This window comes from Suricata suricatta, chromosome 7, assembly GCF_006229205.1.
Source record: "Suricata suricatta isolate VVHF042 chromosome 7, meerkat_22Aug2017_6uvM2_HiC, whole genome shotgun sequence".
Taxonomy (NCBI): Eukaryota; Metazoa; Chordata; class Mammalia; order Carnivora; family Herpestidae; genus Suricata; species Suricata suricatta.
The window spans coordinates 114,012,015-114,031,067 of NC_043706.1; the positions used below are offsets into that span (position 1 = coordinate 114,012,015).

The 19,053-nt window shown below is 39.6% G+C and overlaps 1 protein-coding gene and 1 long non-coding RNA gene across 2 annotated transcripts in view; one reads left to right on the forward strand and one right to left on the reverse strand.

Annotated features, from left to right (window-relative positions):
• The window catches only part of CCN2 (cellular communication network factor 2), an 11,008-nt gene extending 2,802 nt beyond the window's left edge, over positions 1–8,206 (reverse strand). The window contains exons 1-5 of the mRNA XM_029943227.1: positions 8,109–8,206; positions 4,039–4,066; positions 3,542–3,628; positions 716–788; positions 40–351 (exon numbers count right to left, since the gene is read on the reverse strand). Coding sequence (XP_029799087.1) covers positions 40–351; positions 716–788; positions 3,542–3,628; positions 4,039–4,066; positions 8,109–8,206 — 598 coding nt within the window. The remainder of the gene's footprint in view (positions 1–39; positions 352–715; positions 789–3,541; positions 3,629–4,038; positions 4,067–8,108) is intronic.
• Positions 8,207–16,246: 8,040 nt separating this feature from the next.
• LOC115295166 overlaps positions 16,247–19,053 on the forward strand; it is a 34,849-nt gene continuing 32,042 nt past the window's right edge. Inside the window, exons 1-3 of the long non-coding RNA XR_003910372.1 lie at positions 16,247–16,373; positions 16,714–16,773; positions 18,867–18,913. This is a non-coding gene — a long non-coding RNA (uncharacterized LOC115295166). The remainder of the gene's footprint in view (positions 16,374–16,713; positions 16,774–18,866; positions 18,914–19,053) is intronic.

The following is a 19,053-nucleotide window of genomic DNA, read 5'->3' on the forward strand; positions in this document are numbered from 1 at the left end:
GGTCGCGGGCTCGGGCCGGAGGCGGGTGCCTGGGCGCACCGGGCGGAGGTGTGGGAGCTGTCGGCCGGGGCGGCTGCCGTCGTGCGGAGGCGGTCGGTCGCCGGGGTTGGAGTTGCGCTGGCTGCCTCCTCTCAGCGGGAAGAGTTGTTGTGTGAGGCCGAGGCGGGCGGCCGGCCGCTTTTATACGCTCCGGGCGGCCCCGGCTCGCCAATGAGCTGAATGGAGTCCTACACAAACAGGGACATTCCTCGCATTCCTCCCCACCTTCCTGCCTCATCAACTCACACCGGATTGATCCTGACCCCTTGACACTCAGCATTCCTCCCGTCTGAAAAAGCTGGCACACTCCAGCTCACCGAAAAAAAAAAAAAGGCTCAGTATTTCCAGCACCAAATAGGACTTTTTTCCCTTGCTGCTTCGCACCACTCCTGATTTACAGCATTGAAAAACACATCAGCAATCACTGTTAGTTTTTATACCACTCTCTTCTGTTTCTGATAACTGTGCCCGCTCTACCCACGGACACAAATGCTTTTTAGGGGGTAGGTAGCCCCAGAGGCTAACAGCAGGGATTCCTAAAACATTCGAAAGGGTCTCTTTCCTTTTTTATTCTTTTTGTAATGATTTTAAAGTTAGAGGCCGTCTGCCTTTGAAACTCTTCAGAGAGCAGAGGAGTTAGTTGCTTTTAGCCAGCTGGAATCCCCAAGAAGCTTACCTGTGAACTCCAAGTTCCATATTGGAGATGGAGGAATTCGATCATTTGTCACTTGAGATAATGGTTCGGATGCCTATTGCCAGATGAGAAAGAGAACAAAGCCAGGGGTCGGAGTATGGATGCAATTTTCTGGGGGAGATTTCCAGCACTCTTGCTTTATTTTCTCTTAATATATGTAACAGTTCTTTGTTGGAGGTATAGGGAGAGAAAAGATGAATGGGTATCCGTTCTTCCAGAAAAGTGGGTCTGTTGTTATGTCAGAGCAAATGATTATGTGTCCAGGAGGTGGTAGAGGTGCTGAGTGTTGGGAAGAGAGAGGCATCAGACCGGAGGGACAGCAAGAAGCTTGGGGTTTCCTTGGGGTGTTTTAACCACAGTCTGAGTCTTTGAAAAATGAGTGATTTTTTTTTAATATACTAAAACCTTTAATCTCCGAATCTGGATTGGACTTGGGTTGTCTTGCAGTAAAAAATCTGATAATATAACAAGAACAGTGTACCCCATTATATCTGGTTATAAACTAAGAGTGTCTCTGAAGAATATATTTTAGCGACTCTCCATGTGTCTGTGAGCAGTGATTGTGACTTCTTACTTCCCAAGGAGCCTTCAGCCTAGTCGGGTGAGATGGAGTCCAGGAAACATCGGGTTTTGTTCTCTTTGCTTGTGTGCAGATGGGAAATATGGCCAATAAAGTCTAGGCACATTTCTGTTTCTCAGTATTGCTAGTTTCACGAAGGACCTAGTTAATTCACTATACTTTTATTTAGAATCTACTGATTAACTGCTTTTGTAGTTGTTGTTAATAACTCCAGTTACCGTTTTCTGTAAAGAGAGTGATTCCAGGGTCAGGCCATTTTTTTCTACTGTGATGCCATGTCATTTGACCCTGGTGTTACCAATGAGTAAATTCATTTCAGTTGCTGATGTTTCACTGTATAAGTTTAAGACATACATACCCATTTTTGCTGCAAAGACAAGCTTTCAGAAACGACACTATAGATTTATAATTTGAAAACAGCCTGTTTAAACTGGCCGCATCTTTTTTTTTTTATGTTTCGATTCTTTCGATTGCAAAAAAGCCAAGAAGAAAAGAACCACTCCAACTTGAGCACAGACCGCATCATCTGTACACAATTACCTCCCTAAGCAGTCCACATGTTGTACAGTGTGGTTGCATGTCAACAGTGTGAGTGGCCAGCAAGGGGAGGGGGTGGGGGCTGGCTCTGAAGCTCAGGAAGAATTTTCAACATTGTTATTTAATGTTCTTTCCAAGCATTCCTCAAAGAGAAGAGGCCTAACAGTTCCTATTTAAAGACAGAACATTCCAAGTTATGTTAATAGCCACATGTGTATTAAAGGCAACTTAGCCCCCAACTTTCTCTTCCCTCGTGGATGATTTTAAAAGTCCAAAATATGTGGGAAGCCACAGTGAAATCTTTCAAGACCTAAACCTCGAATTATGTCTACCGCTAATGGTTGGAAAGGTGTGGTAGATGGGGAAGGGGAGGGATGTGAAGTTGGAGCCTCACCTGAGGTGGGATGTGGGCTCCGTGGTGATCTCTTGCGGCTTGCAGGGTGAGGTGGGTGGGAGAATGCTCTGGAGAGTCTGAGAACCACCACCAATAGCTTCACGTACAGTGAGTGGAGACTCTCATTCATGAAAGGGATAAATTGCTGGGCTGGATTATAGTTGGGTGACCTGGTTTATATTCTTGGAACTGCCATTCACAAATCTTAGGGAAGTCACAAGTAAGGGCCCTATTTCCAAGTGGACCTTATTGAAATGATGATAATGAGAAGGTTTTATTTCATAGGATTCGATGATGATTCATTGGATTAACATTCTTAGGGAATTGGTGCTCTTTCCCACCCACTTCTTTATTGATTTTCTTTTTTTCCATAAATGTCACATGTATACTATTATTCTGCTGGCTTGTGAAAAACATCAAGACATATTATAAAAAGAATTTGGTTTTTCTATAAAATTCACACGGTCCCTCAAAGTCTCAAAAAGTCCATAGGGAGCTCCAAATGGATGGTTTTAATATTGGCTAGGAGAAAATGAGTATACAGAAATCTATTGGACATGGAATCTCAGAATAGAAGAATAATGCTGTGCGTTATAAGGTTAGGTTCAAGCTTTATGATCAAAATTTTTCTGAAGAGTTTAACCTAAAAGATTACTAAGGAACTGACACACGGAGAGAGACAGAGACAGGGACACAGAGAGAAAGAGAAGACACCCAAGAAATTCACAGCCTCAAAAGTACATTTACATTATGTTATGGGGACCATCGAGTGCCAGGAAATTCAAAGGGAAAGGTTGACACTCCGTCCTTAACTTATGCCATGGAATCTGAATTCTTACCACCATTATAAATGACTCAGCAAATGTTTGTGTGCACCTGGGCGGTAAAGAAGTGTGTTTTTTATTTTTTATTTTTTTTTAATGAGGAATACACTAAGCTGGCCACTAACTCCTGTTTGCAGAGCTATATAAGGTCGGTGTGTGTCTACTCAGGCATCATTTGTTCAGGTCGTTTGGTTAAGTCTTGTAAGATGTTCCGCTGTGGATGTATTACATTCCTTCTCTTATGTTTTTTTGTTGTTTTTTTTTCCCCCTGAAAAAAGGTTACTTGATCAGGTATCAGACATAGAGAAAAGCTGGCAGGACTGCAGGAAAGTGGCCAGACTTTGGAGTGTTTGTGTACTTAAAGAAGGAATCTTGCACATTTCCAACTTTCAGTCATAGACATTTTCTTATAAGAGCAAGTAGGAGTCTGTGCCAGCCCTCAAAGAGGAAATCAGAGTCCCAGGGAAACATACGGAGGAATGTGACTCAGCGCCAGGACCCATACGCAATGCATACACTGCGCTGTCAGGTTTATAGGAAGTCTGGCCGTATAAGGGCATCTGGACAGAGAACCAGTTTTTTATTATAGTGGGTTAGGAATGGGCTTTGGATGTTTCTAGCATGCTTAAATTTAATCAGGTAAATGAATTTCACCAAAAAAAAAAAAATGATGTGCCCGATGGCTTTTTGAAAAATAGTCATAAATATTATCCTAAACACTTCAGGGACTCTGGCTTGGTTTCCATTGCCTTGTATTTGCTTAAGATGAAGGTTAAAGAGAGGGCGTACTCCCTGGGCGTTCAGAGGTGGGAACGAAGTGAGGATGTTTACTATCTAAATTACATCCATTTCCTCCCTGCTCTTTCCTCCTTATAATGAGTTCTCTGACTTTCTCGGGATATTTTCTAATGCAAAGGTGTTTCTCTGAATGTAGTCAAGACTGCTCCGTGCGGGCTGTGTTTCTGTTTACCTGTTCATTTGCTTGCTTGTAGATGGAGCTGAGGGTCAGAGGGAGAAAGGAAAGGAGTTAAAAAAAAAAAAGGATATTTCCTTCAGTTTACTACTTGTCTCACTTATGTGACTAAAGTCCTGTGCTGACTCTAGTCGGCTTGCATTAATCTGAGATGGTGACGGAGAACGCGGATGCTACTGCGGATGGAAATGGGCCTCCAACACTTTTCCTGGCACATTAGCAACTCCGATTCATTACAGTTTAGCAACCCTGCATCTCGACAGCCCTTTGTTTTATTTGCTCAAATGGGAAGGGTCTCCTTGGTGGTACTTTAGGCGATGAGAGGGAATGTAAAAGAAGGGAGGTCACCAGTTTTTCAAATGTGCCCTTTGGGGAAACCAAATCAATAGGTTTAGGAGGAACAGAGCATTGAGACTGGATAATTTGTTTTAAAGAATGGGAGTAAGGGGAGGGATAAACATTTTGAAAGGACAAATGTAAAATAGATAAGTGAATGTGTCCCTAGAGATTCTGCTGAGGTGTGGGGAAGTGGGACACGTTAAGGCCCCATCAGCTCACCCTTTGAAATGTGTCCCACCTCCTACCAACAAGCTGGAGCGCCTTCTCACCACTTCAGAGCTCCCTGGAATATGTTGTCTGTTTGTTTTTAATTACTTATTTATTTGAGTAATCTCTATACCCAACGTGGGGCTGGAACTCAGGAACTTGAGATCACAAATCAAATGGTCTTCTGACTGACAGCCAGGCACCGCTCTCTGGAGGACATTTCAAAAACCATTAGATAGGGGCGCCAGGGGTTCAGTCAACTCTTGGTTTTGGCTCAGGGTATGATCTCAACGATTCGTGGGTTCGAGCCCCTTACCGTGCTCCATGTTGACAGTGTGGAGCCTACTTGGGATTCTCTCTCTCTCTCTCTCTCTCTCTCTCTCTCTCTTTCTCTGCCTCTCCTCTGCTTGTCCTCTCTCTCTCAAAATAAATAAATAACCTTAAAAAATAAAAACATTAGCTAGGGCTCAGAGGACTAACCAGAAGCCCGGAGGTGTGAGCTCCACACCTGTCATTTGCCTGTCATGCAGTCTCAGCGAGGGTCCTAGTCCTCACTGAGCCCAAACTTCCCACCTGTTCAGGGTCCTTTTTCAGCCCAAGGACACCATGTTTATGAAAGTACTTCTACATAACATATTCAGATTTTGAATTTACCAATTTCTGTCCATTCTTCAATGGTTCTGCCTTGCCCTCAACACTAAGCCCAACTCAGCTTTAATTTTAAAAGCCCATCACAGTCTGAGTTTATAACACCATTCAGTTTTGCAAGGATTTTAGAGTGTTAAAACTCTGTGAGAGCTGACACAATCAAATCCTACTTCTTGATTTTTTTGATTAGATGCTCAAAATTGACAGAGACACTTCACAAAGGAAACTTTACTTGTCTTATGCCATTACATAGCATCTGTATGAAAGAACTAGCACATTCTATTTCTCTTTTAATCATAGTTTTCGGGATATGTAAAAAAAAATTCTGTACTTAGCTTATTTTAGTCACATGGTGACATCTTCTCCCTTCATTTCCATTTTTGAATTATTATTCCAGTTTTTTCATGGGGAAGGGAGGTCCAAAGAGTCCTTCTTTCTTCAGTGAAAAGCACATAAGCTACCACTAATCCTTAAGTGAGAATACGGTGTATAACTATTAAATAAAGAACTAAAAAGTTATTATTGCCTATGTGCATATTTTCTTTAGATATTTTTATTTCTCAGAAACCAAGATGGTATTCTTTTGCCTAACATAAGGCCACAGACATTTCACACTCTCTATACATTTGAATTAATATTTTTCTTCCATTTCATTTTGTAATGTGAACTGTGCACCATGATGTCGACAAGCAAGTTTTCAAATTAAATGGTAACTGGTAGCCAGTACATTCTAGAATGCTGAATGCTAAGTTGTTCAAATTATCCAAAGAGTTTCCAAGATGTTTTCCTATGTGTGGACTTTCAAATAACTACACCTGTAGGAATTCTATATGAAAATCTGGATACATGGATAAGGCCTTCTCAGAAGGTACCTTACCTTCTAAGAATTTACACCCCATATGAAGAAGAAAAGAACGCTCCATTTAATCTTGACATCCTCAGATTTGAAGTGAACGTGAACTGAGGCATTGTTTAGTTTGGCAGTGGAATGTACAATGCCGATTTTGTCTGATCAATTTAACAAGAATGCTGCTTAGAGCTTTGTCTGAGTGCCGAAAATGGATACTCTGTATAGCTGTATCATCTTCCATTTAGGTAGGAATTTTATATTTAAAAAGCCCTCTCATGTACGCTGTGTCTCTTCAGCTTCATCACAACTGTGTGAGGGATCATCCTCCCCATTTTTCAAGTAAGAAAATTGAGGTCCAAGGAGGCACGTGACATAACACAAGCTTGGTCAGAGGCAGGAACATGCAAATTTGAATTCAGTTCTTCTGAAGGGGACACCCTTGACTCTTCCTCCAAACTCCACTGCTTCTTTCCTTCACATTCTATATACAAGGATCTCTGAACAATATGTTCTTGTTTTTAAAATGTTTTTATTTATTTTTGAGAGAGAGAGAGAGAGAGAGAGAGAGAGAGCGAGCGAGCGAGCGAGCAGGGGAGGGTGAGAGAGAGAAGGAGTCACAGGATCTGAAGACAGGCTCCAGGCTCTGAACTAGCTGTCAGCACAGAGCCTGACATGGGGCTCGAACCCATGAACTGTGAGATCATGACCTGAGCCAAAGTCAAACTCTTAACCGACTGAGCCACCCAGGCACCCCAACAATGTATGTTCTTAAGATAGTTATCTCCAATTTTCTTCAACTCTTAAAGCACACACCCTGGAAAGCATATGAAATAAAACTCTGTGGGTTACTTGGCAGCGTCAGTATTATGCGGTGGTCTGAGCTGAGCATGAAGTATAAAGATCATGATTACTGGTCTACATTAGGAGAGAACCTTGGATTTAGACAGAGGTTTTTTTTGTTGTTGTTGTTGTTGTTTTATTTTGTTTTTTTTTGACAGTTAAGATTTTTTGTGATTTTTCCTGTATAGACAGATGTGTTGCTTGTTATCTACTGATGAGCTGAGGTAGCTGAAAAAGGAAAAATGAATCAAGATGATGGATATGTTTTGGAAGGCGTAATATCTGGGTGTGCACCACTGTGACATCAGCTTCAGCCCACACTGAAAATGTTCAGTCTCTAACTCAGTTCAGTCTTGTTTAGACCGAGTCTCAGACCAACCACAGGCATCATGAAAGTCTCCTTGGATAATTGCATCATTCACTGATTAGCTACCCTTATGAATAAATATCGCGATAGAGCCTCAGGCCATCAGCACTGAAGCAATATTCACCATCAACACAGATTCCTTACACATGTCCCTTAATAGACACATTCCAGCACGCCATTGACATAATGCTCATTTAATGAACTTCATCTTCAGTAAAAATGCGCTTTCCTTAAACTGAATACAGTTTGTATTTCAGGCTTACAGCTGTTTTCTTGTCTCCCTTCACAGTGAAATAATGTGATTTGAATCCTGACCATTGTCATATTAATGGATTGAGATCCATGTCATAACTACACAGAGTCACAGTTACGAGTGTTTTCTAGGAATGACAAGTTTCTAATGAGGGGCTTTTCTTATTGGCCCATGCATGTATGTGAAATTAACAACTATAGGAAAAAGTTTCTTATGACCATAGACTTGCTAATGTCTGGACATATTTAACCATTAAGCTATTTCTCACATACAAATGATGAAAGCTGATTTTGTACCCGTGAATCTTCTGTGGTGATTTTCATCATTTCTAGCTGCTCTCTGTTTATTCTTCTTGCTCATGCGTTTTGCCCTGCCATTTCCATATATGGTTGATGCTCGAAACTCTTTCTGCTTGTTTTCAGCTCTGTAGGTGAGCAAGCAAACTTCCGGGCCAGCTTCAGATAGACTTTGAACCAATTTTATTTTGCAGTAGGGCCGGGCACTGTTGCAGCCCAAGTATCCCTGTCAGCTTTCACCACCTTCCACGCAGGCCTGTCCCTCACCAGTCAGGCAGATTATTCGCAGCCAGCTTCTGGGGGACCTGCGCAAGAGGGGACCCCTCGGTGTGGTGATACCACTTCTGCTTCTCTGAGATTCTCATCTCACTCAGCGGAAGCCTGACTAAATCTGAAGAGAGCTCAGGAGCTCCAAACTCCTGTCTTTCTCAGGCATCCCTTCCAGATTTTGAAGAAGGGAAAATGACTTTATGTTGAGTACAAAGGGCAAGCTGGAGCCTCCTTTGTGTACAGGAAGTAGACTGTTAAGGCCAATATGAGGGCAGGTGACCTGAGGCAGCATAAGGCACCAAATACATAGGCAGGTGCATCACCTGCCATCCTTTAGAGACACGCTGCTGAAGGTCACTTCGCTTGGGCTTTCCTACTTTTCCTGACAGTGCTGGTGGGAGGGAAATACTGTTTTCCCATTGAGGCAGCTCAGTATTGAATCAGGCTAGGCCTGGAAGAGCAAACGTGAAAAGATACCAATAGATCACTAAAACACACACACACACACACACACACACACACCCCAAAAACAACAACAAAAACAAAAAAGAAAACACCAAAAAACTTAGATGTTTATATTTAGTTTTAAGATCTCAAGAATAAAGCCTGACAAAATAAGCTTGGTTCATATTTAATTAAACAAGATTTTTTCCAACAGTTCTAGTTTAATATTCTAGTGTGAAACTTTACTAAAAGTTCATTGAAGTAGGCCAATTCTGTAGTTTAAAGCATTCCATGAAATTAGCCATTATTTTGTATTAGCTAGGCCAACTTTTTGTTATTTGGAGTTCAAATGTTCTAATCATAGAGGTTAGCATAGAACTGACTTGAATATAGAATTTGCTGGAATTTCCATTTCTCTTTTTGACTATTTCAGGAGAGAGCTTTTTTTCTTTCTTCTTCCTTGTTCTGCTATTTAGCTGTGTCTATTAAATGTCTGACATCAGGCAGACTACTCAATCAAAGCCTCAGTTGGCTCCTTTTAAGTTGTAGGCACTAGCACTGCCCACCTCATAAGATTGGTGTGATAATTTGTAAGGATTAAATACCAGAAAACTTGTAAAGCATGAAGCACAATGCTTTTCATAGGATAAGCACTCAAAAAATGATTTTTAAAGTAAAATAAAACTTTCCTTTTAACTCCTATCTAAATATTTTCAGATACTAAATCTCTGCCTTAGCATTTGCCAAAAATGAGCCCTTAGCCCAGTAGGTTTTGGGGTCATGAATTATGCAGATTCCACAGGATGAAAAGAATGTTGTGACTTTCTGTTGACAGCCTTTTTCAGGCAAGCCACATACCATTGTTATGTCACTTCTGAATGATTTATGAATTGTGATTCTGTCCTTAGGGTCCCATTTTCTGGGTTTTTTTTTGTTGTTGTTGTTTTTTTGGTGTGGTTTTTTTTTTTCCATCAAATTGCCACAGGGGGGAGTATAGGTTCTTGAAAGAAGCGAATAATACAGTTTAAGGGATTTGATACCAATTATTATTAAGAATGTCCATATCTAAAACATCTAAACAGATTATATTAATACCCTGAGAAAATTGAAATATTTATGATAAATTAATACGTAAGGCCACCGTTCAATCTTAGATTTAATAATTTTGTAGTAGTGTAAAAACAGTGCCTGGAGACTATCTGTGACATAGAGAGGTGAATGCGTGTGTGTGTGTGTGTGTGTGTGTGTGTGTGTGTGTGTATATGTGTGTATGTGTCTATGTATGGGCATTATTGGCACTACAGGAGAGAGGAGACATTTTAAGTTTCTAGTTTTTGCCATTACGGTCATAAAATGAAAGAGGGAGAGGGAGAGAAAGAAAGAGAGTAAGTGTTAATATATATAAAATTAGGATGAGAATGACTTGGATACAAGAATTTGACATGGCTTTGCAAGATGGATGATACTGAACCCGCTGGGCACACACGGAGAAATTTAACCTGGTGAAATTCAATAGCTAGATCACTCTAGTTCTAGCTATAGGTGTGGGAGTGGAAAACAGGATATTTCTTTCAACAATACAGTTGCATTTAAGAGCTGCAAAAATTGTGACCTGATTTTATAATACTAATAGCCAAAAACATGGTTACTTCCTCTGCCTCTTTGGAGAAAAGTGTAACAAAAGTCCTAGAGAAGCTGAATAGAGAACTTACAGGTTGGACAGGTTATTCACGGGACCAACGTGACCCATCCTTGTTGGGAGATAATCATCTTTGCAGATAGTTGGTCAGCTCTCCTATCTCTCTGCCTCTCCAAGAAAGTCCCTCTTCAGGACTTCCTGCTATGCTGCAGTTGAGACCATTATTTGTCATACTTGTCCTTCCTTTCCCTCTTGAGTTTGGTGCAGAATTCTGAGGAAACCCTGTCCTAACAATTATTCTTATGGGATTTCTTCTTATGTGTCATTATAGCATGCCTACTGATTTGTGGACTTGTTGGGGGCTTTGCACTTGGCTCATGTTCTTTCATTGAACCTCAACTGCTGCCACCATCATGGGTTATGCCAACACTCACCAGAACAACCATCCAGACTTCTAAGTTCTTGTTGCCTGCTTCTTTTAAGCCCATTAAGACTTGCCCCAAACCCTGACATTACCTAGAACTACTCCATTCCCTTGGGTCCTAAACCATCCATCCTCTCCTGCTTTCTCCCTCTCACTCACTTACCCTTTCTGTCAATTATTTGACCTGATTGAGACCTTGATCTCTTGCCCACTTCTTTTCTTCTGAGCACATGGCTTTGCTTCTATTCCTGTCCATGGCACCATGTTTTATGTCAATGGTCTCTTGTTCGGACCTCTGGCATTTAGTCTCCCAAGCCTTTATCAAGCCAGCCCCCTGTCTTAGTTGTTCCTATACTGCCTGCCATGTATTTGTGGTCTCCAGTCTCAGCTGGACCCTCAGTTCTGCCATGTTGTGCTTTTCATTGTTCTGGTCACCTCTTTCTTATCTTTTCTCTTACATCCCTTCTAATCCTTATTCTTCCCTCAAGGGTCCTACCCTGCCCCTACACCATCTCTCAGCAGAGCGGCATTCCTTCCTACATGGAACCATCAGGCATGACAGCTCAAATGCCCTTCAAGGACTGATGGGTCCTCAGCCTCATATTCTTTCCATTAGTGTAGAGCTGTACCATTCAGTTCCATAGCTGGAAGTTATATATAGCTGTTTCAATTTAAATTAGCCAAAATTTAAAATTCACTTCCTCAGTTTTACTAGTCACATTTCAAGTGCTCAGTAGTCACGTACAGCTAGTGGCTTCTGTATTGGATGGTATGATGAACCTTGATGTCATTGTAGCAAGTCCCACTGGGCAGCACTGGTGCAGACAGACTTCTGCTCGTGCTGTTGGTCCAACCTTACCTGTCTCCTATGCAACCATGTTCTCTCTTCTCACTTTCTCTGGTCTTCCAATATCTTTTTGTCTACTAGTTTCTTCTCACCCTATCAAGATGTGCACATTTCCTTCACATGAAAAACAAAGAATCCCCAAACAAACAAAACAACCTTCCCATTGCTGCCTTTTTTTTTTAACTCTGAAGCTCCTAAAACATACATATTCACACGCACAATCACACACACACACACACACACACACACACACACACACACACACACACCGTCTGTATTTACAATCGCCAAATACTTAGCCTTTGATTTACCATTCAACCCACTGCAATAAGTCTCCTGATCTAGCACCACAAATGAGCACCAAAGCACCTCTTTCTTGCTAAATCCAATTTAGATTCTTTTCAGTTCTTTCATATCTTGATCTCTCTGTGAGTATTGTTGAGTCCCTTCTCTCTCCATCTCTTTGACCATTTTCTTTGGTCTCCCTTGAGTCTTCTTTCCCTTTGCCTTCTCCCTGATGTGGATGTCCTATAGTCTTTTGTCCCAGGTCCTTTTCTTTCTTCTGTATGCTTTTACCACCACATGGATGATGGTTCCCTGCTCTCTGAATCTCAATCACAAATTTAATTCTGGGTTCATCTGTGCTGTGTGCAGGACATTAATCTGAATGTCTTACATACATCATGAAATTCGCATATTCAAAACCAAACTCGTTCCCTCTGCTCCCAAATTTCTTCCCTTTAATGCATTCCCAGATTTAGTGATTGGAAGCAGCATACCACTCCATAGTGAAGCCTGTGCGTTGTTGGATGTTCTTTTTTCTCTTTTCCCTCCTGTATTCAATCAGTCACAAAGCTCTGTGGTGTCTACTTTCTCAGTATATCTTCCCAACATATCATGCCATCAGCATCTTTTGTCTGAATCAGTGCATTAGTCTTTCTGTTAACTGGTCTTTTGACCTACATTATTTGTCCTCTTCAATTTATTCCTTCCACTGCTGCCTGAAGAATCTATCAATGCAAAGTACTTGCTTAACCTGCTTAAAATCTTCACATAGTTCCCATTGCCTCTAAAATAGGGCCCTGTGTCTGGCTCCTATCTTGTCCATTTTTATGTCTCACTACTCACCAACCCTGTTCTAGTCACTGTTTTTCACTTCCTATTTTGCTCCAGTTAGTTTCAGTAACTTGCAATTTTATCATATGTTTCATGCTTGAATAACTTTGGTCATTTTGCTCATTCGGCACTTTGAGAAGTTGTAAGGTGTGTTTATACCAAATACACTTTTGACTGCAGTAGGATCTCATTGTATATTTGATCCAGGAAATATACACTCACGCATATACATACACAGTGAAACGAACTTCAGAGAGATAATATTTATTGTTAATTTATGTGATGCCTTTGATATTTTAAAATTGATTCCATTCCATTTATTTTAAATGCTGGTCTTGATCTCTAAGTTTATTTTTCTGTCTTTTTGAACCCACTCACTGGACATTTTATATCTATATTGATATCTATATCTAGATATCTATATCTATTAGATAGATATGATCTAGATCTATCTATCTAGATATCCATATCTAGCTAGACATAGATATAGAGATGTATAGATAGACAGATGTAGACACACACACAGATATATTTATACATAGAGTTTCTGGATATTGCACCTAAAAATGTCCTGGTGAATACAGATTTCATCAATGTGAAAGAGATATAGTTTTACTTTTACATTTATATTTTCTAATGTAATTACTTTTAACAGTTTCTAATTATGTCACAGTGTTGGGATATAATAGTGCTTTTCAGTGTTTTTTACATAGTGGAATGAATAGAGAATAATATTCTTATGACATTTTAGAGCAAAGGCTTTCTAAAATTTCTAAAATTTTAGAATGACAAAAGTAAAGGCATTTTTCTTCTTAAGATATCAAAGATCATAGCAGAGCTTACTGGCAAATTCCTATCTTTTTTTTTTTAAAGTTTCTAGGTAATTTAAGGTTTTTCTTGGAAGTTGACTTCTGAGTATTTGTGAATAACCTCTCACATGGTATCAACTGCAAACAAATCCACCACTGAATGAATTCCTTATGTAAAGTTTGGGAACTGGCTTGAACTTTAAAATATCCTACAAATATTCTATATTTAGCTAAAATTGCATAATTACTGAAGTTTTAGGAACTATGGTGATTTTTATTATAGCATATTTATATCAGTTCATAGGTATTTTGTACTTATTGATTATATAAATAAATTTTCTGAAGCTTGTATTCATACCTGGTAAACTTATGCTTTTTAGAATACTAGAGAATACAGAGTTTATTTTATTCAAGCCATAATTTATTATGGCAAATAATTCTCTAGAAAAATGAGTAGTAACACCAGTAGGTATTTAGGAAAACTTGCCGACTAACTGACTGGCTGATATACTTTAAAAAATTAATACAGTTGTTAAGGTTGCCTAACCTAAGGCATAAGAAGATCTTAGTGGGAAACTATTCCAGACCAATAAAGCTATTCAAATAACCCAGATTAAAGTCAATCAGCCATTTGTTGTTGTTTCCCTTCTAAAGAAATAACTTACAAATGTTTTGATTTTTTGAGAATTTGCTATCTTTTTAATATTGTGTTAAATACAGTGGGATATTAAAAGACACTTAGTTCCTGCTTACTGTGAAGTTACTACAATCTGTTTGCAGAAGCGAATCATATGTGGACTAAGAGTTAAACCAGTGACCTCACATTTGTGTGACATGGGAACCACAGGACATTGAGAACTCGGGAGCAAATGACCCTGAAATTAGAACTTTCGAGGAACTTTGAAGCATAGATTATGATAGAGCCACATGCTCTATCATATGAGGCTAAAGAACTCTTGCTTGAATGTCAGTGGGTCAGTAGTAAGGCATTAAGTGGTCACAGATAGATATATCAGTCAGTGCTCCAGGAGTAAAGAGAGATAGGTAACCAATATGGAGAAACCTGGATGACTTTTACATGGACATAAACTGTGTTAAAGAGTAAGGAAAAGAGGAGCAGTAGGAGCTCCGAACTTTGGGAATGGTGCAAATAGTCTTGACTTTGTAAATGCTGTGGCATTTATTCTCGAGAAGAGATGGGCTGTTTTGACCTGAGCAACACAGGGATGAACTGGAAAGATTAGGGAAAGGTATGCATTGTAAGAATCAGAATTGGAGCACCTGGGTGGCTCAGTCCATTAAGCGTCCGACTTTGGCTCTCAGGTCATGATCTCATGGTTCATGGGTTTGAGCCCTGCATCAAGCCCTGTGCCGACAGCTAGCTCAGAGCCTGGAGCCTGTCTTCGGATTCTGTGCCTTCCTTTCTCTCTGACCCTCCCCTGCTCACACTGTCCCTCTCTGTCTCTCAAAAAAAAAAAAAAAAAAAGAATCAGAATCATAATTTCCTTCTTTAACTCTAATGTTGAGCACATCGCTTTTATTTTGAGTCCTCTCATCTTTTGGAACATACATACAGCACTTCACTTTATAATAGTTCATCAGAGCTCAGAGCGTGCTAAGAAGAAATTTGCAGATATAGAGGGTAAACTTAAGAGAGTTTCAAAACTAAAAATTAGTAATGCTGGAAATGTTAGGCTTCTGTTTCTCCTCTTGATTTAATAAAACTATTTATTAATGTATGTATTACTTTTTCTCTCCACAACCTGCAGAATGCCAGGCATATTGGAGAAAACTTAAAGCACAATAAATATTTGTCAAATTAATGCCTCTTTCTTGAGGGCAGAGATTATATTTTTTTTCTTCATTTTTGTGGCTTTCCATGACTCCTTATAGGATGTGGGCTTCCAATAGCTATAATGGATTGAGAATGTTTATATTAACCAGGAACAGACATGGCTAAAGTGAATATTACTTGAGCCAAGCTGACTCACACATTCTTTCATTCATCCATTCGCTCAGTAATGGGTGCGCATAGTAATGGGTGGACGTTGCTAGCGTGAGGTCTGTTAGGCTAATGGACTTTAGCAAGAGTTTTGTGTTTTTATGCCTTTGTGCAGACTGGCCAACTCTTCTTCATTCTTCAGCTCTCAGCGAATCTGCTACATGCTCTCTTGGCTTTCCAGACCTGGCTAGGGCTTATCCTTCAATAGCCTTTCTCTGCTTGTATGGTGGTTTGCCTGTAGCCCTTACCAGATGGGGTTCCACAAGAGCAGAATTGAATAATTTCCCCCTTTGCCCATTGTACCAAGCCCAGCACCTCATTTATAGATATTACTTGATGGGAATTTGTTGAGTAAGGGTTTGTAGAACAAATGTATTCTTTAATGATGGTGTTGTCCAATATCTGGCTTTGAACTGGCAATTTGGCTCTAAAGTATTGTGTTCAGGACCTAAATGAAAAAAAGTACCAGAATTATAACAGTTTGGAGACACAAGATGAGCTAACAAGAAGGAAAAAGTGAAAAGTCACAAAAATGCAAAATAAAGTGTAAAATGAAACTTATATTGCCATTAATAAGGTATTCGCATTGAGTGGACATATACATTTTTCTTTTCCAGGTGCTAGACTTTTCCAGTGCATCTAGTGCACAGTGTTGAAACTATCTAGGCGACCCTTTCACTATACATCAAGTGTGAGAACACACGGAAGGAAATTTAGACACTGTTCTGTCCAAATACTGGTTAACTGAAGAAATAAAACCAGCTTTCAGTGGTAAAGTCAGTGCCCCCGTCTGTGTGGCAGGCTCCTCTGTCCACTCATCTTCTCACCACACCTTCATGTTTTCCCAGCAACCCCCTGTGCACAGTCCAGAAACAGCTGCAGGGGCTCAGTGGATGCGGTGCGGTCTCCCTTCTCATACAGATTCCCTGTGACCATGCGTGTGCTTAGCGGAAGAGAGGAGCCTCTCCACAATCTGCAAAGGTGACACTCCCGTGTGTTCACCATAACCGTAGGGGCTACCTCATTGAGGACCCATTAGCGCAGATCCTCACACAACCTGCAAGTTTCTAAAATGTATGTCCTGGGGCGCCTGGGTGGCTCAGTCGGCTGGGCATCTGTCTTCGGCTCAGGTCATGATCTCATGGGCTGTGTGTTCCAGTCCCGCATCAGGCTCTGTGCTGACAGCTCAGAGCCTGGAGCCTGCTTTGGATTCTGGGTCTCTCCCTCTCTCCCTGCCCCTCCCATGCTCATACTCTGTCTCTCAATAATAAATAAACATTAAAAATAAGTAAATAAAATAAAATGTATGTCCTTTTTGTAGATAAGGGGAGTGGCAGAGTTGGGGCATGAGATGGTGAATCATGTCTGTGCCGTGGAGCCCGTAAGTACACCAAACCAAGATTCCCACCAACATCCTAACTCCCCAAATTCCATACCTTTCTCCAGACACCACATCTCCGTTTATAAAGTAAAGAGGGTATAGTGACCTTTCAATATTTGTAAGCTCAAATGGTATATCACAAAGAACAAAGCATAATGCTTTCTGTAGAATTTAAATACCTACCTATTGCTGGATAAATGACTATATGGATAAGCACGTGATTCTTAATAAGAATCACTCACAGATTTAAGATCATTGCAGTAACTTAGAATTTCATGAAAATATGAAGTGGAAGGGTAAAGTTCAGGGACTTTTTTATTTTTTATTTTTTAGTAACCACTGCATCAGTAGAGCATATAATATTTGGTTTGGTTGTGTATAATAAAAAAAATTTCCTAATAAAGTGTACTTGAAGGAAAGTATGGAAGTTGTGTAATATACACAATATATTTTGAAACCAATATAAGTGCCTACCACCTCATTTTTTTTAGGTTGAGCTATTGTTTTGAGTTAAAAAACCTAATTAAAATATAATTCTTAATGAAGGCATAATGTTTATTCAAAGTTTAAGTTAATAAAGAACTGTCCATTTCAGTACCCAACTTAAATGATACTCAAAATTTTATTTTTAACATTTTAAGAACCAAATAAATAATAATTATTATCTTTAAGTTAGAAATGCTGACTAATTTGTTTTAAAATATTTTTTAAAAAATTTGGCAATGTTATTTGTTAACAAATACAGTGAAATCTGTCATATCCCTATTTATTTGATTGGGGGTTCTCAGTTTGCACCTGAACTTTTTGAAAGTAAACAGAATTTATATATAAGATTAGTGTAATTGTTTACTTTATACAAGACATATACCATTATACAGCTGGAAGCCACAGGCACCTCATGTGTCTTGGATTGCGTGTTAGCAATTATGTCATTCTGTTCTCGGAATATATTTGGAAGAGAAGTTAAAACAAATGCAAAACTAGAGGGAAGACTAATTACTTTTAGCATAAGCAGATTTTTGTTTCTCCAGATATGATAAAGCGTACTATTTTGTCCAGAAACTCCTTAGGCCTAGTGTGTGCTTGTCTTAAATGTCTCCATCTCCAGCAGAGTGCTTTGCATATTAATAAGTATGAATTGACTTAAATTGATTTGATCGGGCTACTCTTGGGTCAGCCAGCATCCTAAAGGCATGGAAGTAGGGGTATTCCTTCTCACTAATAGTACAACTAGTTCTTACGTTATCAAACTCTTGGAAATTCTCTCAAATAGTCACAAAGAGTGTTAAATATCTGGGTATTAAAATAGGACATTACAGACTCTGTAAGTCAACCTTGTTAAATTTCTCTTCCCTTCACCCTGGATTAGAGTATCAGGAGTTAAGTATAAATATAAACTATGAGCTACACTTCTCTTAAATTCTGCAGGTCCATTTAGGTAAATAGGTAAGTAGCTTGTCTGTATGGGGTGTGTTTACATATGGACTAAGGTGGTAGAATCACTCTCAAAGAATACCTTGAGAGTATTATAAGGAGAATTCTACAACTCTCTCAGATTAGGAAGATGGGCGATTGTGATTATCAGACAGTCAAGAGAACCAACAATTGGATTAGAAGATGATTGGGTAAAACAATACAGAGTCAGTGTTTGGTGGATGTCTTTAAAAACAAAACAAAACAAAACAAAACAAAACAAAACCCTAACGAATTAAATCAAAGGTAAAGCAAACTGAAAAATCACTAAAATTGGTGAAACATATGCTCATTTGGTTTGTGGACTAATTCATGATGTGTATGTTGAACCAAAAATTAAAACAAACAAGTGCAAAGAAAGGTCAAATGTCTGTCTCCCCTTCCACCCCCAGAAGGAAGTTAGACTCATTTAACCCACACATTTTTTTGGGTTGATGATTAATGCTGAGTTGATCTTATAAAAATTGTGCATGTATAGAAGTCAGCAGATAGTGTTAGATGGGCAAATCCTGAAGAGAAGGGAAATGTAATTTCTACTTTGAAGATATGATTAGCAAATTTAGGACTAGGAGTTTTCATTTTAGCTTGTCATGAAAATCACAGCATGTTTTTGGTTTCAGGTCGCAGGAGAAAGTGACTGACAGCCTGACTTGCAGCTGCGAGAAAGGTAAGGTCTGCAAGAAAGAAACTAGTTCCTGCGGAAACTCAAACACGTGATCCCATCCCGGCCAAACCTTACCCTGTAGCATTTCCATTTGTAAATTAGATTTTTATTTGACGTAAATACAGCAAAAATCTGTGGCTTCT